Source organism: Pteropus medius, unplaced genomic scaffold, assembly GCF_902729225.1.
Source record: "Pteropus medius unplaced genomic scaffold, Ma_sr-lr_union100, whole genome shotgun sequence".
NCBI lineage: Eukaryota > Metazoa > Chordata > Mammalia > Chiroptera > Pteropodidae > Pteropus > Pteropus medius.
Genome location: NW_024349803.1, coordinates 11,297,820 through 11,321,193, shown reverse-complemented (window position 1 = coordinate 11,321,193; position 23,374 = coordinate 11,297,820). Strand labels below are relative to the sequence as shown.

The 23,374-nt window shown below is 49.6% G+C and overlaps 1 protein-coding gene and 1 long non-coding RNA gene across 6 annotated transcripts in view; one reads left to right on the top strand and one right to left on the bottom strand.

The window, feature by feature from the left end:
• LOC120582145 (uncharacterized) overlaps positions 1-5,334 on the bottom strand; it is a 10,919-nt gene extending 5,585 nt beyond the window's left edge. For 3 of the 5 annotated variants that reach the window (XR_005647475.1, XR_005647477.1, XR_005647478.1), the window contains exon 1: positions 5,037-5,334. This is a non-coding gene — a long non-coding RNA (uncharacterized LOC120582145). Of the gene's footprint in view, positions 1-3,290; positions 3,357-5,036 lie in introns of those variants that run through there. The other 2 variants (XR_005647479.1, XR_005647476.1) reach the window with 1 other exon arrangement.
• Positions 3,406-23,374, top strand: RBP1 (retinol binding protein 1). Its single transcript, XM_039837301.1, is given in 5 exon segments — positions 3,406-3,577; positions 3,579-3,684; positions 4,174-4,352; positions 21,249-21,350; positions 23,122-23,374. Coding segments are annotated over 5 exon segments (597 nt in total). The 5' UTR covers positions 3,406-3,421; the 3' UTR covers positions 23,176-23,374.

Here is a 23,374-nt window from a genome sequence, read left to right as displayed (position 1 = left end):
TTATAAACACGATTTAATAAAACACACCCTGAAGTCATATCTGTTCTCAGCACTTCCACCCCATTCCGATGGTTATTCAGATATAGAGGAGATCTATCAGAGTTTTTATAATTCTGGCTAAATAAGAAAAACGACTGCTCAGCTTCTTGGTACCAAAACCCTCCCCAAATGCAAATGCAAACTACCCTGAGATATCCTTTTTCACCTAGCAGAAATCCAAGAGTTTGACAACATAATCTGTTAGTGAGAAGACAGACACTTTCATGCATTGCTTCTGAGAAGGCGAAATGGTACAGTCCTAGGAAGGAAAATTGGGCAAAAGTATGTCAAGTATTTGCCCTTTGACACGGCAATCTCATCTCTAGGAATCTATCCATAAAATGCACTCAAAAAAATATAAAAAGACTTAACTTGCTCATTGCAGCACCATTTGTTACATTGAAAGACTGGAAACAACCCATGTGTCCATCAGGAGGGGTATAGTTCAGTAAGCCATGGCCCATCCACACAATGGAGCACTATGCTGCCATAAAGGGAGGGAAGATGCCTTCCTGTATTGCTGTGAGTAATCTCTAGCATGTTTTATTAAATAGAAAAAAAAAAGATACAGTATGCTACCATTCATATAAGGAAAAGTATAACTATATATATATATATATATATATATATATATATATATATATTTTGAATAAAATAAAATAAAAGAGACATATCCACCAATGGCAACATAAGAAACTTGTTTGGATCCTGATTCAAACAAACAAACTGAAAACAAAATGATGAAATAAGTGAGCACATTCTGGATATTTGATGACATTAAGGAATTAATATTATTGTTTTTTAGTTGTGACCGTGGTGTAGTTATTTTTCTGTAATGAGACTTTATCTTTTAGAGATACTCCTTGAAATGTTTCCAGGTGAAATTATACAATGTCTGTTACTTGCTTCAAAATAAGTTTGGAAATGGGAGTGGGTGGGGATATAGATGAAACAAGATTGGCCGTGGATTACTAATTGTTGAAGCTGATGATGAATCCACGAGACTTTGATACACACTTCTCTATACATTTATATAGGTTTAAAATTTTTCATGATAAAATAATTTAAAAAGCAAAGAGGAGTGAGAGGAAAGGAAGGATGGAAGCGAAGAAGGGAGGGAGGAAGGGAGGGAGAGAAGGAGGGAGGGAAGAAAAGAAAGAAAAGAAACCCTTCCCATGCGGTGTGTGTCACAGTCTATAGAAACAATTGCCATTCTGGCTCTAAACCCTGCCCTCACAACCAGCCCCCAGTTGCAAATAACAGCACAGCCAACACTGGCTACACGTGAGAGAGCTCCTGGGAGTAGACTGACCTGCTAGGAGACTAGACAAAGGCAGACAGGACCAGAGCAACACCAGGCTGAGTTAAAAAAAAAGCGCCACGTGCCCAGCGGGCCAGCTCAGTAGAGTGAGGTCAGGTGAGCAGGAGATGTCCAACGTGATCAGAGGAGGGAGGAGTGGTCAGATCTTGGCTCTTTAGGATGGAAAGGGGACGACGGGAGATGTGAGGAGGGGCAGGCCTCTGCCTAGAGCATGAAGGGACCACTCTGGGCATGGCAAAGGGCCAAAACTGACTGGGCCCTGCTGTGTGCCAAGCATTGTGCTGGGCATTTGGCATAAACCATCTAAAGAGACTCAGCACAAAGGGAGGTTGGGGAGGGTGAGAAATCCAGCTGACTGAGCTAGATGGCTCAGGGGAGCAGGGAGAAGAATTAAACTAGCTGAGGATGACCAAGGAATGGCCGGTTTACCGTTTAAGCCTTTGGCTGAACCTCCGTTCCATTGAATCAGGCCAATAGGGAAGCCCGGGGCCCTGGCTGGACCTCATCAGATGCCTTAGAGAACCCAACTCAGGCCGAAACCCACCTGTCTGAGCCATAGAGGTTTCTTCTTACACCTTCAGGCTGGGCAGGGCCAGAAAAGGCTGTCCCATCACCTGGCTATCCCACTGAGATAAGTCTTGGGCTGGCTAGGGAGGAACACAGAGCCGGGGCCTGTGTGAACAACCAATGATGATGGCCTGAGCATCTCAGAGCCAGGTGAGAAGATATGGGGAACAGGCCTGAGGAGGGGTACAGCTTTCAGAGCAGTGGTTCTCAATCAGGAGTGATACTTCCACCCTCTCCAGGGCATTTCACAATGTTTGGAGACAGCTTTGTGCGAGGTGCCACTAGTATCTAGTGGGTAGAAGCCAGGTGTGCTGCTAAACACCCTACAATACATAGGACAGCTCCCCTGCCCCCACGAAGAATTACATAGCCCAAAACGGCAACAGTGCCAACGCTGCGACCCCCTGGTGAAGAGCAAAGCAGGTAAGAGAGGCTGAAATCCAAGCCACTTCCTGGGATGAAGCTGCCCCTGCCCTCAGGAAGAGGCATCCTTTCCTAACTCAGCCAGATGCTGTGAGGACGAGCGTGATGGAGGTGTGTTAGGGGAGGGAGCCATGGTAGGGCTGGAGGGAAAAGAGAATGCAGCTTTTGTCACCTAGGCTGTGATTTGTGCACAAAAGCAATTTCAAAGAGACTTAGTTTTTAATGGAGGGTCAAAAAGTCAACCCACACGATTATGTCATCTCCTTGCTGGCAAAGACAGAGGTTTTAAAGCACTATGACATACACCCCAGGTGGGCAATGAGATGTGATCAAAGAACTTCATGGCAGAACCATTTCTAATAGCAAAGGAGAGAAACAACACAAATGTCCAGGGATGACAGACACGCTGGATAAACAATGGAATATCCTGCAAAAGAATGAGGATACTTTCTATGTATGTACATGGAAAGGTCTCCAGAATATATGAAGTGAAAACAGCAAAGTGCAAAACACTGGAGTTCTGTGCTGCCATTTGGTGACGGGAGAGGGAGAAATCAGCAGTATATTAATAACTGCTTACATTTGCATAAAACAGGGGATCGCAAATGTGACCGTGCATCAGACCTGCCCAAGGAAGCTTTTTTAGCCAGACTTACTTCAAACAGCATCGACCTCGCTTTTACTGCGCGGGGGGATGTGGAAAGTGCCCGGTTTCTTGCCCAGAGTTGAATTGCCCAGCTTTTTCGACCCTGGGACTTTAGACAGAGGCCAATAAATGCCCCCCTTTGCCCAATCGCTTCAGCAAACCCAAGAGACTGTTTCCCACCCCTCAAGTGGCCGCTGAATGTGAGAAGTTCACGGGCTTTTGAAGGAATCCCTCGGCAACATTAGAGTTGGGGACAAAAAAAGCACCCCCCGCCCCATTCCCCCACACACTCACATTTCTTCCTTCATAGGGAAGTGAACCCAAGGTCTGAGTGAAGGTGGCCGCGGGCCAGGGACAAACTCTGGCTCTAAATATCCCCCCGTCCCTGCCCCCGCCCCGCTAAGGGGGGAGGAGCGACGGCTACAATGGATCCTCCCGCGGGCTTTGTGCGTGCTCGGAATCCAGCTGTCGCCGCCCCACGGAGCCCCCTGCCCCCGCAGGGCGCACATTTCCCGGCCGCCCATCAGCCGGGTCGCATCGGTGGCCGCTGCCCCAGCAGAGCCGAGAGCCGTTCCCGCCCGTTTCGTGGCCGTCCGGCCCCGGTTGCCCCCCGAAATGCCGGTCGACTTCACCGGGTACTGGAAGATGCTGACCAACGAGAATTTTGAGGAGTACCTGCGCGCGCTGGGTAAGCCGCTTCCGCCGCCCTCGGCCCGGGGCGCCCCGCGGAGCCCCTGGGGCCTCTCCCCAGAGCCCTTCGGAGCCCGCTGCCCGCCTGCCCGCGCCGGGCCAGCGCCGTCGGTGCACCCAGGCAGCAGAAAGGGCCTACGCGGCCACAGCTCCGAGGGTGGCCACCAGGCAGCGAATTGCAGGATGGAGGTTGTTAGGTTCATTGGTGGTAAATGTCTGATAGTTGGCTCTAGACGTGGATAATTTTATCAGGAAAGCTAGTTTTTGTTTTTAAATGGTTTTAAAGGCAGAAAACTTTGTTGCCAAATTAAAGAAAAGAAAAAGAAAAATGCACAGACTGGTTGCTCACAGAGACAGCGCTAAACAAGCAGGGAATCCCAACCGTTTAACCGGGTAGCGGACCCCTGAGGCCCCCCTACCTTGGGAACAGTTCTCTTGAGTTTTCTGGCCGACTCTCTTGCCCTTCTGTGTCCTGGCACCCCCGCAGATGTCAATGTGGCCTTGCGCAAAATAGCCAACTTGCTGAAGCCAGACAAAGAGATCGTGCAGGACGGCGACCATATGATCATCCGCACGCTGAGCACTTTTAGGAACTACATCATGGACTTCCAGATTGGGAAGGAGTTTGAGGAGGATCTGACGGGCATAGATGACCGCAAGTGCATGGTGAGGATGTGTGTACACCCTGGCATCTCCTGCCCAGGGGGCCTGACCAAAGGCTGGGCTAGTTCTTTTTAGAGGGGAGCAAGGGCCCATGTGTTCTTAGGGACCAAGGATCTTGGCACTAAAGATCTTGGCTCTCCCAGCCCCCAGAATAGGCAGCACGTCCTCATTAAGCATGCCCCTCCGCCCGAACCAGATGGGAATAGGTATGAAAGCTGCAGCTTGTTGAGTCTCTGCGGTGTCTGGACACCGAACCAAGTGCTTTATACACTTGACTCCACCTAATCCTCCCAACAACCTTTGAGGGAGATTTGAGTACGCCCATTTCACAGATGAGAAAACAATCTCAAAAGAGACGAAGTAACATGCCTGGAGAAGCACAACTAGGGAGGGGCCGTGCTGGAATTCCAGGCACGTCTGTTGACTGTTCTCTGGCTGCAGTTTGGGCTGGTGGAGGAAGAGAAGAAAGAAAGAAGAAACACAGGGAGCCTTTCTGAAGTGTAAACTTCCTAAATGACCTAGCGTGGAACCACTCTAGGAAGCGGGGGACACAGCGATCCCTGCCAGAAGCCTTCTGACCTGCCCCTCCTGGTCCCAAAACTGAGATTTGGCTCCTGGCCATCCCCTTCCCCGCCCTATCCTCCACTGCCCGCCAGGCTTCCTTCGAACCTTGCAGCCAATACCTACCCAGAAGAGCAGCTCCTCTGCAGACCGAGCCAGAGAAAGCAGCTCCGGATGGGGGAGGGGAGTGAACTCCAGCTCCCAAGGGTGGGAAGCTGGTGACCAGGAGACTCCAATTCGTGCTGCCGTGGCAGACTTCAGAAGGGCAGTCCCAGGCCTCCAGTCAGCACTCTGGAGGTCACTGGGAGGTCAGGGTGCCCCTGGTCTTCCTTTCACAGTGTTGGGTCCAGCGCTAGTTTATATTTATCGACGAAGCCCTCCCCCTTCCACCATTGACCCAGGGTCTGCTGCATGCTGTCCCGCTGGGCCAGGTCCTTTACACCACAGCCCAGTGAGGGAGGGATTAGTCAGTCACCCTGTATTATGCAATAACAGGCTCCACAGGGGAAGAGAATTGCAAGAGATGGGATTTGAACGCCCGGTCTTTGCACTTTAAAGCTTATGCTCCTGCTCTCTCCCAGGCTTCTCTCTGCTGGTAGCCTTTGCAGAAACCAGATGGCTGAGGTTTGTGAGGACTGTGGCTGAGGAGTGCTGATGTCTGGGAATAAGGAGCCCCAGGCCCTGACGACTCATCCCCACCACCCCCCTCGCCCTTGTTGATTTATCTGAAGGCTGTCGGGAGTTAGTGTCTGAGCCTGCTGTTTGGAATGACGGAAGAGGGGTAGCGGCAGGGAGTGTCCTTGGAGAGGCCACTAGTGGAAGAAAACACTAGTGTGAGAAAATGTCAGGTTGTGCCCTTAAATGGCCCAAGGCCTCTTAATCTGCCCAGAGGCTCAGGGGGAAAGGTCTGCCGTGCTGAGGTGGCAGCCCTGTCCAAGGTCTGGCCCCCTGCATGGAATTAGACATAAGAACAAGCATCCCCGGCTCACTCCTGGGGTACTCGCGCAACACATCACACGTCTCTATTTCGGGTCACCCACAATACTTGGCTAATTATCTTTGTTCTTTCATTCCCTCCGTCATCCATTAATGCGTAAAACATTTATTGATCACCTAGTAATACCAGCTAATGCTCATAAAGTGCTTACTATGCACCAGGTAGTGTTCACATTTTATTTTAACTCGCTCAACCTTCACAACACCATTTTCAACCCCATTTAACAGATAAGAAAAACCGAGGCAAGATGTCTGATCGTGTGACCTTGGGGAAGTGAAGTAAATGGCAGAGGGAGGATTAGAATTTGGTCTGGGCAGTTCCAGGGTGCCTGCTGTTAACTGTTGTACTGTACTTAGCACTTTCCTCACGTGCTGGTCACTGCACCAGGGGCAGGGACACCGCTGAGCGCATCGCAAGCCCCGGTGTTCAGGAATTCACAGTTTCTGCGGTGGAGACAGACACATAAACAGTTCCGAACACAGCAAGATCAGTGGTAACAGGGGAGGGAAGCACCCAGAGGAGGGGATTCCAGGAATTGTGGAGGAGGCTCTTTCTGTACTTGATGATGAAAGAAAAGGGGATGGAAGGGAGGGATTTGGACATGGAGGGAGGGGCAGGTGGCCACCTGCAGTTCTCATCCCAGTGTTAAGACAATGGTAGGTGAGCAGATGTGGGAGCCCAGAAGCTGGGCAAACTAGATGAAATCGTGCGGGACTCGTGGTCACCCTTGATGTCCCGGGACTCAGTAGATGGCCACTCACTTACCTTCCTGTCTCCCTTTGGGGGAAGGACGGCCCCTTTGCTCCAGCCTTCCCTTGGCCCCCTGCCTTGCCACTTTCTCCCGGCTGCCCAACTGGATGGTGGACCATAGTGAAGAGCATGGCTGCGGGAGGGTTAGGGTAATAGGACTGCAGCAACTGTCCAGCCTCAGGCTTGTGAGTGGAGGGGGGCCGCATGCCAAGATGCCATGCTGGCTGGGATCCTGAGCAAGGTGGCTGCTAAAGATAACTTTCACCACAACCCCTTCTGCTTCACACACTCTGCACCTTTTAGCCAGAAGCCGTACTGGCGAAAGCCAATTCTCAGCGGCCCCCAACCTTTTTGGCACCAGGGACCAGCGCTCATATGAGAACCTAATGCCTGATGACCTGAGGTGGAGCTGAGGCGGTGACACTAGCCCCTGGGAGCGGCTCAAATACAGATGAAGCTTCGCTTGCTCTCCTGCCGCTCACCTCCTGCTGTGCGGCCTGGTTCCCAACAGTCTGCGGCCAGGGGTTGAGGACCCCTATTCTCATGTGTTCTTCCCAGCACATTCCAAGAGTTTCATTTCTCACCTGGGATTGTTTATTCATTTGTCCATTCTTCTCATGGTCCTACAAGCATTTCAAGGGGCTTGCTCTATCTTTGCAGCCCCTGTGTTATTGAGATGAATCGCACGAGAGCCCTGCCCTCACGGAGCTCAGTGCAGTGAGGGAGACAGACCAAAGCAGCCAATTATACCATGATAGTGTGCTGATGGGGGGAGGGCAGGCAGGGAAAAACCCCCTCCTGGGTCTGGGAGGTCAGGGAAACTCCCCACAGGAAGTGGAGTGTGAGCTGTGGCTTGAAGGATAGATGAGAAGTAATAGCCAGGCAAACAGGAAGGGGACGAGAGGAAGGCCAGAGCCAAGAGAACAGCACCGGTAAATATTATTTCGGACTTGAACCTGGTATGGGGACCCAGAGGCAGCGAGGCCTCCTGACGCACCGAGGCCAGTGGACAAGACAGACGCATCTTCAAGCCATTACAGCCCAGTGTTGTGATGGAAGCTTGAATAGAGCCTTGAAGAGCAAGTAGGATTTAGGGCAGATGTAGAGAAGGGATAAAAGCATTCCAAGCAGAGGGAATCATGTGCACAAAGGCCCAGAGGTCAAAAAGGCCTGGTCGGGAGGAGGGAGGAGGTTTTGGGAGGTGAGGGAGGTGACATCTGTAAGATTTTCAATGTGGCTGGAGTGCAAAATGTGGCCAAGGGAGAGGAGAGTGATGAGGACCCGGTAGAGACCCCAGATGTGGCCGTGACAGACTCTGGGGAGCCCTTGCTCGGGAGGTGTCATCAGGCTGACCTTCCTCTCCAAGGCTTCCTGCCTCAGAGGTCTCTGACCCTGACTATCCCATAGAAACACAGATAAGGTTCCCAACCGGAGGGTGAAATCCGGCCTGCAGATATGTTGTGTTTGGCCTGCACAACGTTTGAAAAATTTCAGAGCCAGTTGTCGGCGATGGCCAAAGGTTGTAAGATGTCACAGAAAAATCCATGTTTCTGCTGTTCTTACCAAAGGAAGAAAATATCAAGATGCCAAAAATACTAGTTGTCTGATTATTCCTGTGTCACGTGGCTTCCTGAGACGCTGTCACAGTTGCTCCCTTTAGACGGGACGTTCTCCAGTTTGCCCCAGTCCTCACCCCACCCTGTTACCTGAAGTCGAGGATCAGCGGGCCCATTATCATTGTTTTCACCATGGGTTCCTTAAAGCAGGGTTCCCAAAGTGGAGTCCTGCAGCAGCAGCATCACCAGACTGTGACAGAAGCACAGGTTCTCCGGCCACACCCCTCGCCTACTGAATCAGAAACTCTGGGGGTGGGGCCAGCAGTCTGGGTTTCAGTGTGCCCCCACGTGGTTCTGATGCAGCTAAAGCGTGTGAACCAGTGCCTTGGAGTAAAGAAACGTCTCTCTAAAACCAGGTGTAGAGAACCACGTGCCGCTGGCCGGTTTAGTCCTTTGTCTGACTCCTGTGGACGTTGCAGTCCACCCCTGGAATCACCTACAATGGCCCCGGAGTCTCCCAGGCTGAGGCATGGAGGGATTCGGGTCTGTTAGCCCCGGCTTACTCAGCCTGCATTTCCAGTCTCTTCTGTCTGTTCAGGTTTTACATGACCCATGAGCAGCAGGGGTTGTCATTTTGGTGGAAATGCATAGACTAGACACAGCTTTTCTCCACCACTGCCTGCATGGCTTCGTGCATTCATATGTACTCTCTGGCCTAGTTCGAAACCAGTATCATGTATTGAATCTAGCGGTCGTCAGCTCTGGCAGGGTAGGGAACCTTGAAAAAGGAAGGTGCTCCTCGACTTCAAATAGTGTTCCCCACTCCTGGACCCGAGAATCCCTCAGAATGAGGAATGACTGGGATCTTTGTTTCCAACTAGCCCCCCAGCACGAGCAGTTTTTGTGGGAGCAGACGGAGCCACAGCCAGGAATCACAGCCACGAGCCTGGCTCTGCATGGTGGTGGCAGAAGGGCCATTTGTCATCCCACCACGGACACCAGGTCAGGTTTTCCCTGGAGGAGGCAACTCTTCACTCCGGAGCCTGGCGCCTCCTCCCTGGCTGAGGCCTCGCCTCCTATCCAGCTCTGAACTCGGGATGACCCCTTCCACAGAGCTGCCTTCCGCTTCTAGCCCTCCGCCCTCTGTGGGGTTCTTTGTTTTTATTGTAAAAGGAAAAAAGATTCAAATCGCATGGGGGAGAGTGGATTAGGAAGGAAAGGACCCCTTCCCTTTCTTGGCCTGCTTCCTACTCCCCAGAGGTTGTCACTGTTACTGTGTCTGGTGGATCTGTCTGGAAATCTTTCTTGAAAAGGACTGAGGGAAAGAGGGAAGGAAGGAAGACCCCCCACTCCTCTGCATATTGTTTTTTCACTAAATGATATTTCTCGGGCATCTTTCCCGTCTATGGTTCCTTCCCTTCCCTCTCTGACTTTCTTAATTCCATTTGTCCGTCCATCCATCCATCCATCCATCCATCCATCTACTTATATGTGGTAATACATGAAATCCACCAAACTGCCATTAACACTAGTTTAAATTCTTGCCAGCTTTCTGATCCTGTTCTTGACTCATTAAAAAGATTTTGTTGGTTCTTATTTTAAAAAAACACAATGCCAACGGCTGAGTTAACTCCCTGGGCTGTGGAGCTGAGAATGCCGTCGGATTTGGCCGCCTTCCGAGAGCCGCCCGTGTCCAGGTCAGGCACTCAGCCTTCCCCTGGGTCCACTCCAGGATGGAGACACCGAGTCTCTTTCATGTCTTAGCTAAAGTTCTCTGACCTTTGAAATCGGTGTCAGCAGCATGCTTTTGAGGATTACTAAAAGAAGAATTAAAGCAACCCAAATAAAATTTGCAAAGTAGCTTTTCAATAATTACACAGGTTTGTTAGGTTTTGTGTTTTGTTAGGCCACACCAAGGAAAGTAACGTGTACTGAACACGCGCCATGCCTGCACCAAATGATTTTAGCACTTTTCCTCTCTTGGTCCCCAGAACTGCTGTTCTGTAAGTAAGGTTTCTGACGAGATAAAAGTCTCTATTATAAGGTGTCCCAAGGAGCTCCGCTGAGGGCCGGCGCTCCAGTTTCTTACTGTGAGCCTCATCGCACCCGGGAGGTGAGCTCAGACAGTATTGACAAGGCATGAAGATGTGGAGCAGAGTGACCTTAAATGATTGGACATGATGCCTGTTTTCACATCTGCAAAATGGGCATCATGGTTCCTGCTCACATGGCAAATTCTGAGGGCCAGAGAGATAGGACAGGGAACAGTGCCTTATGAGGCTGCAATACTGTGCCAGCAAAGGGCCAGAGCCCTTCTGATACCCTAGACTGAGGGGTTTACCATCGAGTCTAAGGATGTCCAGGCCCTCACAGTGAATCCAGACCCCGGGCTCCACAAGGCCTTGAACCAGAAGAGGGGAGCGGGGGCAGGAAAACCCCTTCACCCTCCCCTGCAGGCATCCGGAGACTGTAAGCTAATGACTACTACCCTTAGGGCCCCCTTTCCCTAGGAGAGTCTGAGAACCAGCCCCTGCAGCCCAGGTCCTCTTGCAGGCATTTCACATGTGATCAGGATTTATTCACATTTGACTTGGAATTGATTGAAATCCCTAGAGCAAGGACCGTGCCTGATTCACAATAGCTTCCTGTCTGGGAAGCATTTCTGTAGCTGTCTTTGTTGTATAAACTGAGTTGTGCTAGAACGTTCCGGCCCCTCCCAGTACACACACACACACACACACACACACACACACACACACACACAAGGATATGTGTATATCCTTGTCCTTCAAAGGGAAACCCCGGGTCTCTGTCAGGCTGCCGGAAACGCTTCTATTAGAGCACATTTATTTTGGTTAACTTTTCAAAGACTTCCCTAGGTGTTTCCTTTAATATTCAAATACCTGAGAGTGATAGCTTGTTGTTAATGCAGGATGTTAATAAGTCTTTCCTTCCTGTCTGCCTTCCCCTTTCCTGCCTGCGGAGGGTTCAAGGATAGCATAGGAGCCCTCTGAGGAAGAACCTTATAAACAAAATGGGGATGAAGGTAGAGATGGAGGAGAACCCAGGCTGCAAAACCCCCCTTTGCCAACCTGATGACAGACTGGCCCTGCTCTCAGAAAAACGAGGGGGAAAAAATCCCGTCTGACAATGTGCGATGTGTCAGAAAAGTCATCTTACATTTTGACTCAGAGATCTCACTTATAGGATTATATTCCAGGAAAATCATTGAAAAGAAAAAGCTGTACCTATTTTTACAAAGGTTATCTGTAGCTGTGTGGTAATAATCCTCAACGACCCATGTAAGCTTAGCCGCCATGTGAGGGCCCTGCCCTAGCTCTCTACATACATCATTAAATCTCCAGCAATCCTAGAGAGAGGGTGCTGCTCTCCCATGTCACAAACTGGGACCTGAGGGACCCGCCCAGGGTTACACTGCTGGTGATTTGCCTTCAGATCTCCCCGACTCCTGTTTTGTATGGTTTACAGAATAGGCCACTTCCTGCTGGTGTTCCTAAGTGCCAGATAACCATGGGTGGTTAGAGTGACTGTGGCTTTTTAATTCCGTAGACCGCTACATCGCCATGTAAATGATCACTGGGAAGATAAATGAAAAGCTTTTATGGGCAATCAGTCAACAAGTTCCATAGGTTCTGCGGCTTAGCCTCTCTCTCCCCTTTCCCCATCTCCACAGTCTGCCTATCTCTTGCCTGGAATAATAATAACAATTAACATTTCTTGTGCTTACTGTGTGCCAGGCTTAGTTCTTTCCATGGACTATTTCATTTAATGACTGCAGCCTCTTCCCATGTATCTCCCTTCCACCATCCTCAACACTTTAGCCCATCCTTCCCACTCTAAGAAAGGGAATTTAATCATGCTACTCATAGCTCAAAACCCCTAGAGACTCCCCAGTACTAATAGGCAAAACCAGGCAGCACTCATGCTCTTTAGGACATGGCTGAGCCTGCCTCTCCATCCCCATTCTCTACCCCACACCTTATGCTTGGCCTCATCCCACCCTTCCTAGGTGCCTTCACTTGCCATCCACTTTTGCACCTCTGCTCACCTCCCTAGGGTAAGTCCCCTGTCTCCTCCCCCTGGAAGATAATTATTCCGTGGCCACGACCAACCCAGACTTAACTGTTCCATTTATCTTGTCCTGACTCTGCGTCCCACCTCATCTTCTCCCGCTTCACCGTCCCTCTCTGCAAATGCTGCTCCAGGGTACCTGTGACATTTGTTAACTCTTCTGAGATTCTAGACAGTGGGGCCTACACCTTAGTATTTCCCGTGCCCAGTACAGGGGGCGTCAATGTATTTGTCAAGTGAGTAAAAATAGCAGAACCTCAAATAATATAAATGTTAGTCACTGATCGTATCTATTACTTGAAGATTCACTTGCCATTGCCATCGCCAGGTAAATTGGGTATTTCCCACATGCTACGAATTCTAAGCACTTTCCATGCATTCGTTCTGTTAATCCTCACAATTCTATGATGAAGATGCCAAAATTCTTCCTGTATTATATGTGAAGGAAATGAAAGACAGAACAGATATCTCTTGTCTGAGATCAGGTAGCTGGCAGAGCCAGGGTTTGGATCCTGGCAGTCTGCTTCTAGATTGTTACCAGAGAGAGATGGAGTCTCGTTGTGCTGAGCTCTGGTTTAATTTCTCTGTGAGGCTCTTGAAATCATAAATGCAGTGTCCACGATGAAGTAGTAATGTCATGGGATGGATACGTCAAGTGCAGGGAAGTAAGGTCTTGTACACACGTCCCTGACCTTGGAGGCTACTTTGCTGGCCAAGAACCCCAGCTTCAAGGGCTGAGGGCAGCTGTCCCTGGCTCTCCTTCAAGCTCTTGCTTATCCACAGCCCAGCTCCCTCTTAGGCAGGGCCTGGCATGCTGGCCAAGCTGTAACCAGTTCAGCTGTAACCAGTTCAGCTCTGTAACCAGTTCATCTTTGGAATTCCATCTCTGCCACTTACAAACTGGCTGCCTTTTAGCCATTTACTTCACCTCTCTGAACCTTTACTTGTCTGTAAAATGGGGATAATTATAACGTAAGGGATACCTACTCCCTGGTGATGATTAGACATAGGAAAGCCTGCACTCAACTGCTCCAGCAATATGAGTTGTTAATTCTCTCACCTTATAAACCATGTCCTCCAGGAGACCAATTCTGGGGGTGGTAACATGTAAAGGGACATACTGGCCATCCAGAGAAAAGTTAGCAGGGTTACGTGAGCAGAGGCAGGCCTGAAAGGACACGTACCTCTCCAGGCTGGGCAAGAGCAAGAGCAGAGGAGAGTATTTTATGAGTATTTTATGTGTCCAGCACGGAAATAGTTCCTTGCAATCCATTGTTTCATTCCAATCATTGTGACTCTGTTCTGTGGCAGGCTCATTAGCCCATTTTGCAGATGCAGAAATGGAAACTCAGAAGGTAGAGTAATTGATTGGAATTATCCAGCTAGAAAGAGGTGAGCATGGTTTGGAGCTCAGGCCTGCCTCTATCCAAGGCTGTCATTGGGTCTCTCCTGAATGCCCAGCTCAGGCAGGTGAACTGCTGACCCATGGCTGGGCCAGACCCAGGCCCACAACCTGCCAAGTGCTATTTCATGGTGATGACAGCAAGTTGTTTATGGAAGAACAGTGGGTAGACCATGGGTTCAGAGTTAGGCAGAAGGGGCTTTAAACCATGACTAATACTCTTACTGGCTGTGTGGCCCTAGGCATGATGAGTAGGCACTCCAGGCCTCAGAAAATCAGGGCCAGTGTCGTGCCAATGGCTAACCCAATTCTGTAAGGCTAATCTATGGAAAGATAAACAGCCACATTGCCTGGGATATTTTGTCTAAAAAAAAAAAAAAATGGGTGTTCATTGCCAGAAAAATTACGAGTACCCCTGGAATGTTTTCTGCCATTCATTCATTCATTCATTCATTCAACATATGGTAATGTGCATTCTCCCTTCCATAGATTTTAAGGTGGGCACTGATACCCTGCAGTGACTAAAAGGATCCCAGACCGCAAGGAGCTCCTGACCTGTTCACTCTTTCCCGGTGACCAACCCAGCATCTCTTATCTTCTGAGAGCTGTTTGTTTCTGTTCGCCTCGAAAGATAAAAAAGAGAGGCCAGAGCCTCCTTAAAAGTGATGAGGCCTTGGTGGTGGACTCTGCCCTTCAGACCCCCTCTGAGAACTCTGGCAGAATGGACCCTCTCTTACTCACACCTCCCCCTCTTCAGATGGACCTGATAATGCTTACACTGACCTGAGTAGCAGAGCTAGCTCTGCCTGCCAGATAAGCAGACACCTGGATTTCCGTTGCACTAGGTTTGGCAGGTTGGAGCCACAAAGATGTGAAGTTGAGGAAGAAGAGAGACTGTGAGTGATCTTCCCAGTAAATTCTGGGCTTGGAGGTACAGAGTCAGGCTCCATGGGGAGGGTTGTGCCAAGAGAGTCCAGCCAGACAGAGCACGTTTAGAAGTCTCCCTCATGTAGCCCCTGACCTCCCTGCATCTGGCCAGGCTGTTCACTCTGCCTGGGAGTCCCTCATGCCTCCTTTCCAATTTCTACTTAACCTCACTCTCGTGGGTTTTGGCGTTGGTTCCATCATTACTTCCAGTTCCAGTATTACCTCCTCCAGGAAGCCTTCCCCACTCTCCCTCTGTCCCCACTTCAGAGGCTGATGACGGGCCTTCCCACTTGCATAACTACAATCACCTCCCTCTACCCAGCACTTCCAGTTCTGCTGGAATTTTCTGTCTGCTTGTACAGATAGGGGGCCCACACTTGCTGAATGTTGTTTCCTTGCACAGATCTGTGTTGCAAAGTCCTACTGCTCATTCAGAGGTCTGCTTAGATCAGGGAACTGCCGAGCACTGTAGCCAAGAGCATGGATGGGTTCTAGAGTCAAATCTCATCTCCCTACTTCATGGCAGGGTGACCTGAAAGCCTCGGTATTCACATCTGTAAAGTGGGGAGAAGTGTGACTGCTCCAAAAGGTTTAAGGAATCAACCTGCTATGACCCACGTTCTGTTTAATATCCTGCCCAGCACATGGTGAGCATTCAATACATGTTAGGATGGTGATGTTGACAGTGATGACAGTGACCCTGTTACTTCCAGCAGGAAGCCTTCTCTAACCCCGAAGGTTGGGTTGGGTGCCCATCACAATCTCAGCACAGAACACAAGTGGGATCGTTACCAGTTCACGTGTTTGCTAGGCTGCGGGCAGAGCTTGGGTCCAGCCCAGCCTCAAACCGCCCTCATTGCTGGGCTCTAGAAAACTGAGAACAGTTCCACAGGAGCCCTGTGACCATCCCAGGCCCCATTTCCCTCCCCCATCCAGAACCTTGGCCTCACAGTGCCTTCAGCTCTCTGGCAGTTTCTTCTTTTAAAATTGATTCTGGGCAATGGTAAATGTTTAAGGAATTTTTTAAATGACACATCAAGATGAATCTTAACATTTTATCATTTCGTTTGTCCTAAAAATTTGTTATCATTTGCTGTCAGCTTCTTCGCGGTATTAGAATTGCATTCTTCCGTTGCCCACAAAGGCCTTATCATGCCTTTACTGGTTTGTAGTAGTTGCTTTTAACAGCTTTTATGTCTCTAATTACTCGTTCACATTTTACGGCCTTATTAATTTAGTTTTAATCTGCTTTTAGAGTGCATCGGCTTTTCCCCTGAATATGCTGATTTTAGATAATTGCCAGCCCTATAGGAAGGGATCAAAAGAAGAGAAGCAGCAGCCCATCCACTCACACTGGCTTCACAGGCGGCTAGTAGATTCCTCGGCCAGAAAGAATGAGGTTTATGTGATGGCTCAACTCCTAACCCCTAGGTGGCTTGGGCTGGTTACTTAACTCAGCCTCATTTTTATCAGCTCTCAAACTTGAAGATCAAGTAAATCATGGAACCCTCCCAGCACAGAACTAGGCATTTAGCAGGTTCTCTGTTACCTTTCCTGCCCTTCCCATCCTCTCACTTATTTAACACAAGCAGCAGAGGCTGAGAACCTCCTTATTGTCCCAGGAATCCTAAAAGGGTGCAGCACACTTTGAAATCAATCTCCGGGAGGAATGGCCAAATTGCATCATTTATCGATTCACATCATCTATAGGAAGTATCTAGGCACTGTTCGATTTTTCGTTTTCTCCCTGGATTTAAAGAGTACAGGTTTTGGAGTCAGACCTGGTTCCGTTCTGACTCTGGCTTTTGCAGGCAGAATCATCATGGACAAGACCCAGCCCTCCGAGAGGTGGTCCACAAGCAGAGGACCTCCTAAAGCTGGGTGGGGGAGGATGGAGGGATCATCCCCCTGCTCTCTGGAGTGGGTGTTTGGGCATGTGGTAGCTGCAACGAATGTCCCAAATTCTTAGCAGCCAACTGGAATCCCACTGGTTGTGGTTTGGGATAGGTCATTGCCAAGAGATGTCTCTATTTAGAGGGAATGGTCTGTCTCCCCCAGCACAGGTCATCTGCAATGGCAAGGGAACCTGGAGACTTCCCTGGGACATACTCTCTCAGGCCGCCTGCAGGAGCTGGTTTTCAGTGTCACTGGTCCCCATGCAGCAGTGCCAGCCGGACTTTCTAAATAGTCAGGGGAGCTAGATAATGGCTTTTAAAGTGACAGTCTGTCATCAGAGTGATGCATAGCTGTCTTCATTCATCTGTTGGTACATGTCTTTCTGGGAAAGCTGCTGACAAGGCCAAAGTGTTGTTGGAGGATATTAGTTATTAACAGAAAAGTTAGGCCAGCTTTGCTTTACAGCAAGCTGCCCTGGGCTTCAGCCTATTTGCAGACCGCTAGGTGGTCTGCGTGGTGAGAGTTATTGTTAGGAGAGGGGTTGCTTGTGGCCATATTTCTTTTTTGTCCTTGGATTTGTCTGGGCTTCATTTCCAAGGTGGAGTCCAGAGCCCATAGCGGTGGGAGGCTGGAGGCAGCACTGCCCATCCCCATGTCCACCTCAGCCTTCAGAGCTCCTGCCTCTCCTTCAAAAGCATCAGGAACATCCTCTTGGCTGAAATTCTCCCATTAGACCCTGACTAAATGGATTAAGCAGTGGTGAGTGTCCAAGCTAGAAAACTGAATGCAATGAGCTCTTAAACACCCTTTGAGATCTGGTATCACAGGACAACCTGAATCCTTATCCCAGACTTCGCTGCTCCTAGTCTAGCAAAGGTGGCCGCCTGCTTACCACAGAGCAAGGTCATAGAATGACCTCTTCTTGGGTCCTGGGGAAGGTTGTTATCAAAAGTTGTTTTGTGTCACAATAAAACAAGTGACCATTGTTTGTTACCCATTCCCCTTGCAATATGATTTCTTTCCCTCTTTCTTCTCATTTGTTTTTAGGTAATTATCCTCCTTCCTGACTCTTTTCTGTCCTTAGGAAAATCTGATCCTCTGGGCAAATGGCTGGTTTATTCTCACAGGATACAAAGCTTAAAAAAGAAAATCCATACCCATCACAAATGCGGGGTAACAAGGTGGGAGAACTAAATCAAGTTTTTGGAACCATCACAGCTATTGATGGGAATCTCCAAATAGATCTTCTGTTTAAACAGAGACTAATTAAATTATAGGGGAAGCGAACATTACCGAGCTCCTGGGCACCCAGCTCAGCAGGCAGCCCCTGCAAGGTCTCCACTTAGAGCCAAGTCTCCTGGAAGAGAAGCCACTTCTGAGACATTAAGCCACAGTGAATAGCATGTTCATCGCTTCTTCGCAAACCTCCAACTTAAAAAAAAAAAAGAGAGAGAGAGAGAGAGAGACTTTAGTAATTGTTCAACTTCGACAAGCAAATCTCATCCATGTCTGAGCTCTGTACGTCATGATTCCACATTACCTAGCGCCCATGCTAGCCCTAGGCAGTCGATGGTTTTTCTCTCATCCTTAACACAACCTGGTATAGTAGGCCCTTTGATTATCTAATGCAACACAACAAACCATCCAAAATTAATAACTTAGAACAACAGTCATTTATTATGTTCTGTGGATTGAATGGGCAGTTTTTCAGCTCCATGTGACTGCATTCACCTGAAAGCTCAGTCGGGGCCTCATTTCTCCTGCAGTAACCTCTCTTTCTTGTCCTCCAAGACTTCTCCATGTGGCCATTCTCTCCAGTTGAATAGCCTGGACCTCCTTAAATCACAGCAGCTCCGTTCCAAGAGGGGAGGGCTCTGAGAGGACACACCTCCAGCGTTCAGGTGCTTATGAAGGCACCGCCTGTGCCAAGCTTGCTAATGTCCCATTGGCCAAAGCAAGTCACACAGCCAAGCCCAAAGCCAGTGTGATAGGGGGGCGACTATCATGAAACTGTCTGCATGGTAGGTTCCATTCATCCCTCTTTTGTAGATGAGAGTACTGAGGCTCAGAGCGGCTAATCCCCTTGCCCAAAGTCACTCCACAGAGTTGGGAACAAAGGGCCCATGTCTGTTGACTCCAGGGAATATGTTCTTTGCTAACAATACTGAGTCAACGTGATGTAGGTGGAGGTTGTTCAGTGGGAGGGGGCAGGACCGGAATCCCAGTGTAAATGACGGCTGACCTTCCAGGCCTCGTTAACCCAGAGGACAGCCCAGCAGGTTCCCTGGCCCACCTGGTGAGTGCTCTCCCTGATCACTACACCCAGCAGATCAGAGCCTGGGCTGTGCATGGTGGCAGGCAGCATTAGGAGGCATTGAAAACGTGCTCCAGGCCGCAATCCCAGTCCTTAGTCTGGCATTGTGGCCCCTTCTGCTCCAGCCTCGCTCCTCCCCGTCCTTAACTCCAGGGTGGCTTCTGCAGCACTGGCTTGCTTATCCTTATTCACTCTATTTGGAATGCCTTCCCACTTCGAAAACTAGCTTATGTCTTCTGTAAGAATGAACAGCCCTCCTGGGCACTGCAGGCCCTGTGCTGCCCCTAATCCCAGCGCCTACTACACTGAGTGGTAACTGGCTGGCTCTTCTTTGACTGCCCTTCTCTGCAGTAATCCTCTAGGACCCATCCCTGGCTCCCAGCAGCCATACCCAGCTATGACTGGATTGAAACGAAGGGTGTACCTCTTGGGGACTGTTCCAATTCTTAGCACAACGCCCATGTTTTTTCCGCAGCCCCCAAAGACTTTAGCAGACATCTTCTGGGTGTCTTTCTGTGCTGAGAAACAAGGGGGCACCGAGTCTGTTTGCTCCTTCTCTCTGGCTTGGGGCTGGACATGTGCCCCAAGTGATCTCTGAACCAGAGAGAAGAGCCACCCCCAGCCCAAGTCCTCCTGTGCCCCATCTCTCTTTGAGAACAGGCTACAAGAGCAGAGGTTGGATTTATTTTTATTCCTGTGCAAAGTTGGGGGAACACAGCTGGCTCCCCACCTGTCACCCTTGTGTATGTGTCTCATTGTAGGTGCCATCCCAACAGCAGAGGGCAGCAGTGACCAGCAAGCCCAAGAAAGAGATGGGTTGGGGAGGCAGGGGAAGGTGGCCCTCCTACAGGGCCCCGCTCACTTCACACCCATTTCTCAGATTTCTCCTTCTCTCCTATCCTTAATCTGGCTCTTGCTCAGCAGAGCAAGGCCGGTAACACAAAACTCCTAGAACCTTACCTCTGTAAAGCCAGAGCCTCTGATTTAATGGCCTCCGATCCCCTCATATGACAGTTGAGGACACTGGGGTCCAGAGAAGGGACTCGCTCAGAGTCACACAGTGAACAAGGGGCAAATGGAGTTCTAACCACTCCAGTGAGGAAGCAAGGCTCATTATGTGGAATTGCCTCATATGAAAGAGCTGTCCAGAGGGAAGCAGGTGTTTGCAAATAGAGGAGATGCCTGTCACACCTGCACACATGTCCCAGTCTAGACCACGAGCTCCTGGACTGTCTCACCTCTAAATTCCAAGACTCTTTGGCCTCGTATTTCCGGGAGGGTTTTGGCTGCTCCAATAAGACGATGCTGTCTCCCGCTGGCACAGGCTGGTCTCCTCATGCTGTCTTCCCTTCAGCACACCCGGCACCTAGCAGGGCTCAGGGAAGATGTGAGAGCCTGAAGGTGGTGGGTGGGGATGGTGGTGAGCACAGCATAGCCAGAGGCTTCCTCCCCTTTCTCCTGCGGTTCCCCCGAGACCCTCCCAAAGAGCTTCCTGAGCATGTCTGTGCTTTCATATCATCTCTGTGTTTTCATCTCATGGTGGTCCCCTGAAAACCCCTCTCCCCAGCACTTCCTTTCCTCTGCTTCAGCTCCATTCTTATGTCCTTCAAGGCCCAGCCCTGGTACCTTCTCTTCCCAGAGCCTCCCTTCTCTGATTCTCATCTGGGCTTCTGCAGCCTCTGGTCTGTAACTCTGGTGACACTGGGCGCCTAGGGAAGCAGTGTAGTCCAGTGGGGAGGGGGACTTCAGAGCCCCACCCGTCTATGCTTTGACCTGGCTCTGCCAGCGACCATCTGGATGAACTTGGCAAGTCCCTTAACCTGATCTGCAAAACAGATGCTAATCCACGCTCCAAATAGGATTTAGAGATGGCACAGGAAGTGCCTGGAAGAGCTGCTGTTCATACCTACAGTTGGCTATTTATGTCTGAGATCATTCTCTGTGAGATGAACAGCTCCTTGAGGGCAAAAGTGGGGTCTTTTTGGTGTCCCAAGACGTTGCAAATGTTGAAACAATGAATGAATGAATGAGTGAGTGAGTGAATTCTGGCGATGGGCAGGGAACTCTGAAGTTCACCTTACACCAGCAGGATGCAGAACAGCAGCCCCCCCCCTGCCCACATACAGTGCTGAGCCCCAGGAAGCCCCTCCTCCCTTCTCAGTCCCATTCTCAAGCCTTGCACTGAGAGCCCCGCCCTGATGACTTTTTATGAAGGTTTTTGTAAATTGTGAAACTGATTTGCATATTTTAGTAAGAGCATGTGATGGACCGGGAGTATTAGGCTACAAATTTTCTGTGATGAAATTGACTTGAGCACACTCTGGATCATCAAGGTTGGGGCTGCCCCTCCCGCAGCCTCTAGGGGCTTCTTGCTCAAGACTGACAACTGTTTTTTGCTTGGCAGACCACAGTGAGCTGGGATGGGGACAAGCTCCTGTGTGTGCAGAAGGGTGAAAAGGAGGGACGCGGCTGGACCCAGTGGATTGAGGGTGATGAGCTGCACCTGGTAGGTTCCTGGGGTTGTGAGGAAGTAGGGCAGGCCAGGCTGGGCCTTGGTTCTGCTCTGAAGCTTCTCTTCCTAGGGCCTGGAGAAGATGCTTGAGTGTCTTTAGAAAAAGCATTATTTTTCAAGGTCTAGGCTGACCAAATTGTCCAATCAGAGGGAGAAGGTCGGGAGGTACATCTTCCAAACATGAGATATGGAGCTAAGCCCTTTTGCATTTCATAATCTGTTTCTATTCTCTCAGAAGCCCTATGGGTCAGGTACTGTAATGGTTCTTATTTTCAAGATGTGGACATGGAGATTCACATCCAGGTTACATAGCTAGAAAGTGGCAGCACTAAATTTGGTCCCAAGTGATGTCTATCTTTGCCATACCAAATTGTGGCAGACAAGAACCAAGGAGAGTTCGCTAAGACATGATCTCAGGAGTCTAGGTCAGGGGAGAAGCCATTCTCAGCTCAAGTGTGGGTCTCACTCATCCTGTCCTTCAATCTGGGGCCTCTGATCAAAGAAACTTCTACTCCATCCATTATCTGGGAAAAGCAAGCACAAATTGAGGATAGGTGCCTTAGCCCCTGGAAGGCTAAACTAAAACATGTCTTCTGAAAGGAGACCTCCCATTACTCCTTCTTCCCCCTTAAAACTCCGCAACTACCTTCCTTCTGAGAAGGAGCCTGGTCCAGGTGATGTGGGTTTTAATCCTGACTCACTGGGTGCCTTTGAGTGCCTTCCTTCAGCCTCATCTGCAAAATGCCATTCTACCACATAAGGGTTCTGCAAAGATCAGGGTCTGCAAGAGCTTTGGGATAGACAAGTGCATGCTGAAAAGAGACACAAGGGCGTTGTCTCAGAGCCAGCTTAGGTTAGTACAGAGAACCTGGGCTGCAGTGCCTGACCTTGAGCATCTTCTCCTTGGGCCTTTACTTCTTCAACTGCAGAGCAATAAGGGTAGATTATGTGATCTCTATTGGTCCTTTCAGCGCAATATTTCTGTGGCTCTGTGCCAGAGATTGCTAACTGGGGGCCACAGGTCTCTTTTATTTGACCATCAATGGGCTTCAAACTTCTTTAGCCAACAATTTAAAAATTAGATGTCACATAAATATTCTGATTTCAGCCTCTTAAAAAAAAAAAAAAAAACTTGGAAGATATGGCAGCACTGTGCTGTCATTTCCCCTGGCAACACTCAGCAGGGGCTGCCCTATAAGCAGAGCATGGGCTTTCTTGCCTGTATTTAATATTACCTGAAGTTTTTGATAATAGCAACTCCAGTATTCCACCCACTGAGGTACCAATATAACTGGTCTAGCCTGGGCCTAGGCATTTTTCAAACTCCCCAGGTAACTCCAGCGTGTAACTGAAACCTGGAACCACCATGCTAGTTTGCAACCCTAGTCTGCAGCAGCTTATTGAGCCCTTTGAGGGTCGAGCCCTATGTCTGGGCCTGATTTCTCCCAAGCCTGGTCACAGACCCTCTTGGGTTCAGGCCTGAGGCTCTTAAAGCCTTTGGCCCCCTGAAGGGGAAGAGAGGCATCAGAAGGTCCTATTGGTCAGCTCTGAGCCACACTGATTCCCCAGTAGTTCTGTCTATAGGCCATTGTCGGGCCTGATCTCCACTGACCCAGTTCAGCCAACTTTCCAAGGAATTGGTCGGTTCAAACCAAGTCTTGGGAAAAACAGCAGCCTGAGTATTTTTTAAGTTTCTGCACCTAGATGCACTAAGCACCAAGTGTGACCTTTTCTGGATAATGACAAGCATCTGTTTTTATTTCAGGAGATGAGAGTGCAGGGTGTGATCTGCAAGCAAGTATTCAAGAAGATGCATTGAAGCCCGGGCAGACCTTGGTTTGTGGAATGAGTGGCTTGGATGTATGGTCCAGGAAGCCCCTCTTTACATAGCATGAGGCAGAAATGTCCGGCCACCCCCAAGTATCTGTCAGCAGTCTGTCTCTCGGCTCTCTGTCTCTTTTCCTTTTCTTAAAACAAAGCCATTTCAATAAAAGTGATCTCTGCTCAAGGCTTCAAAA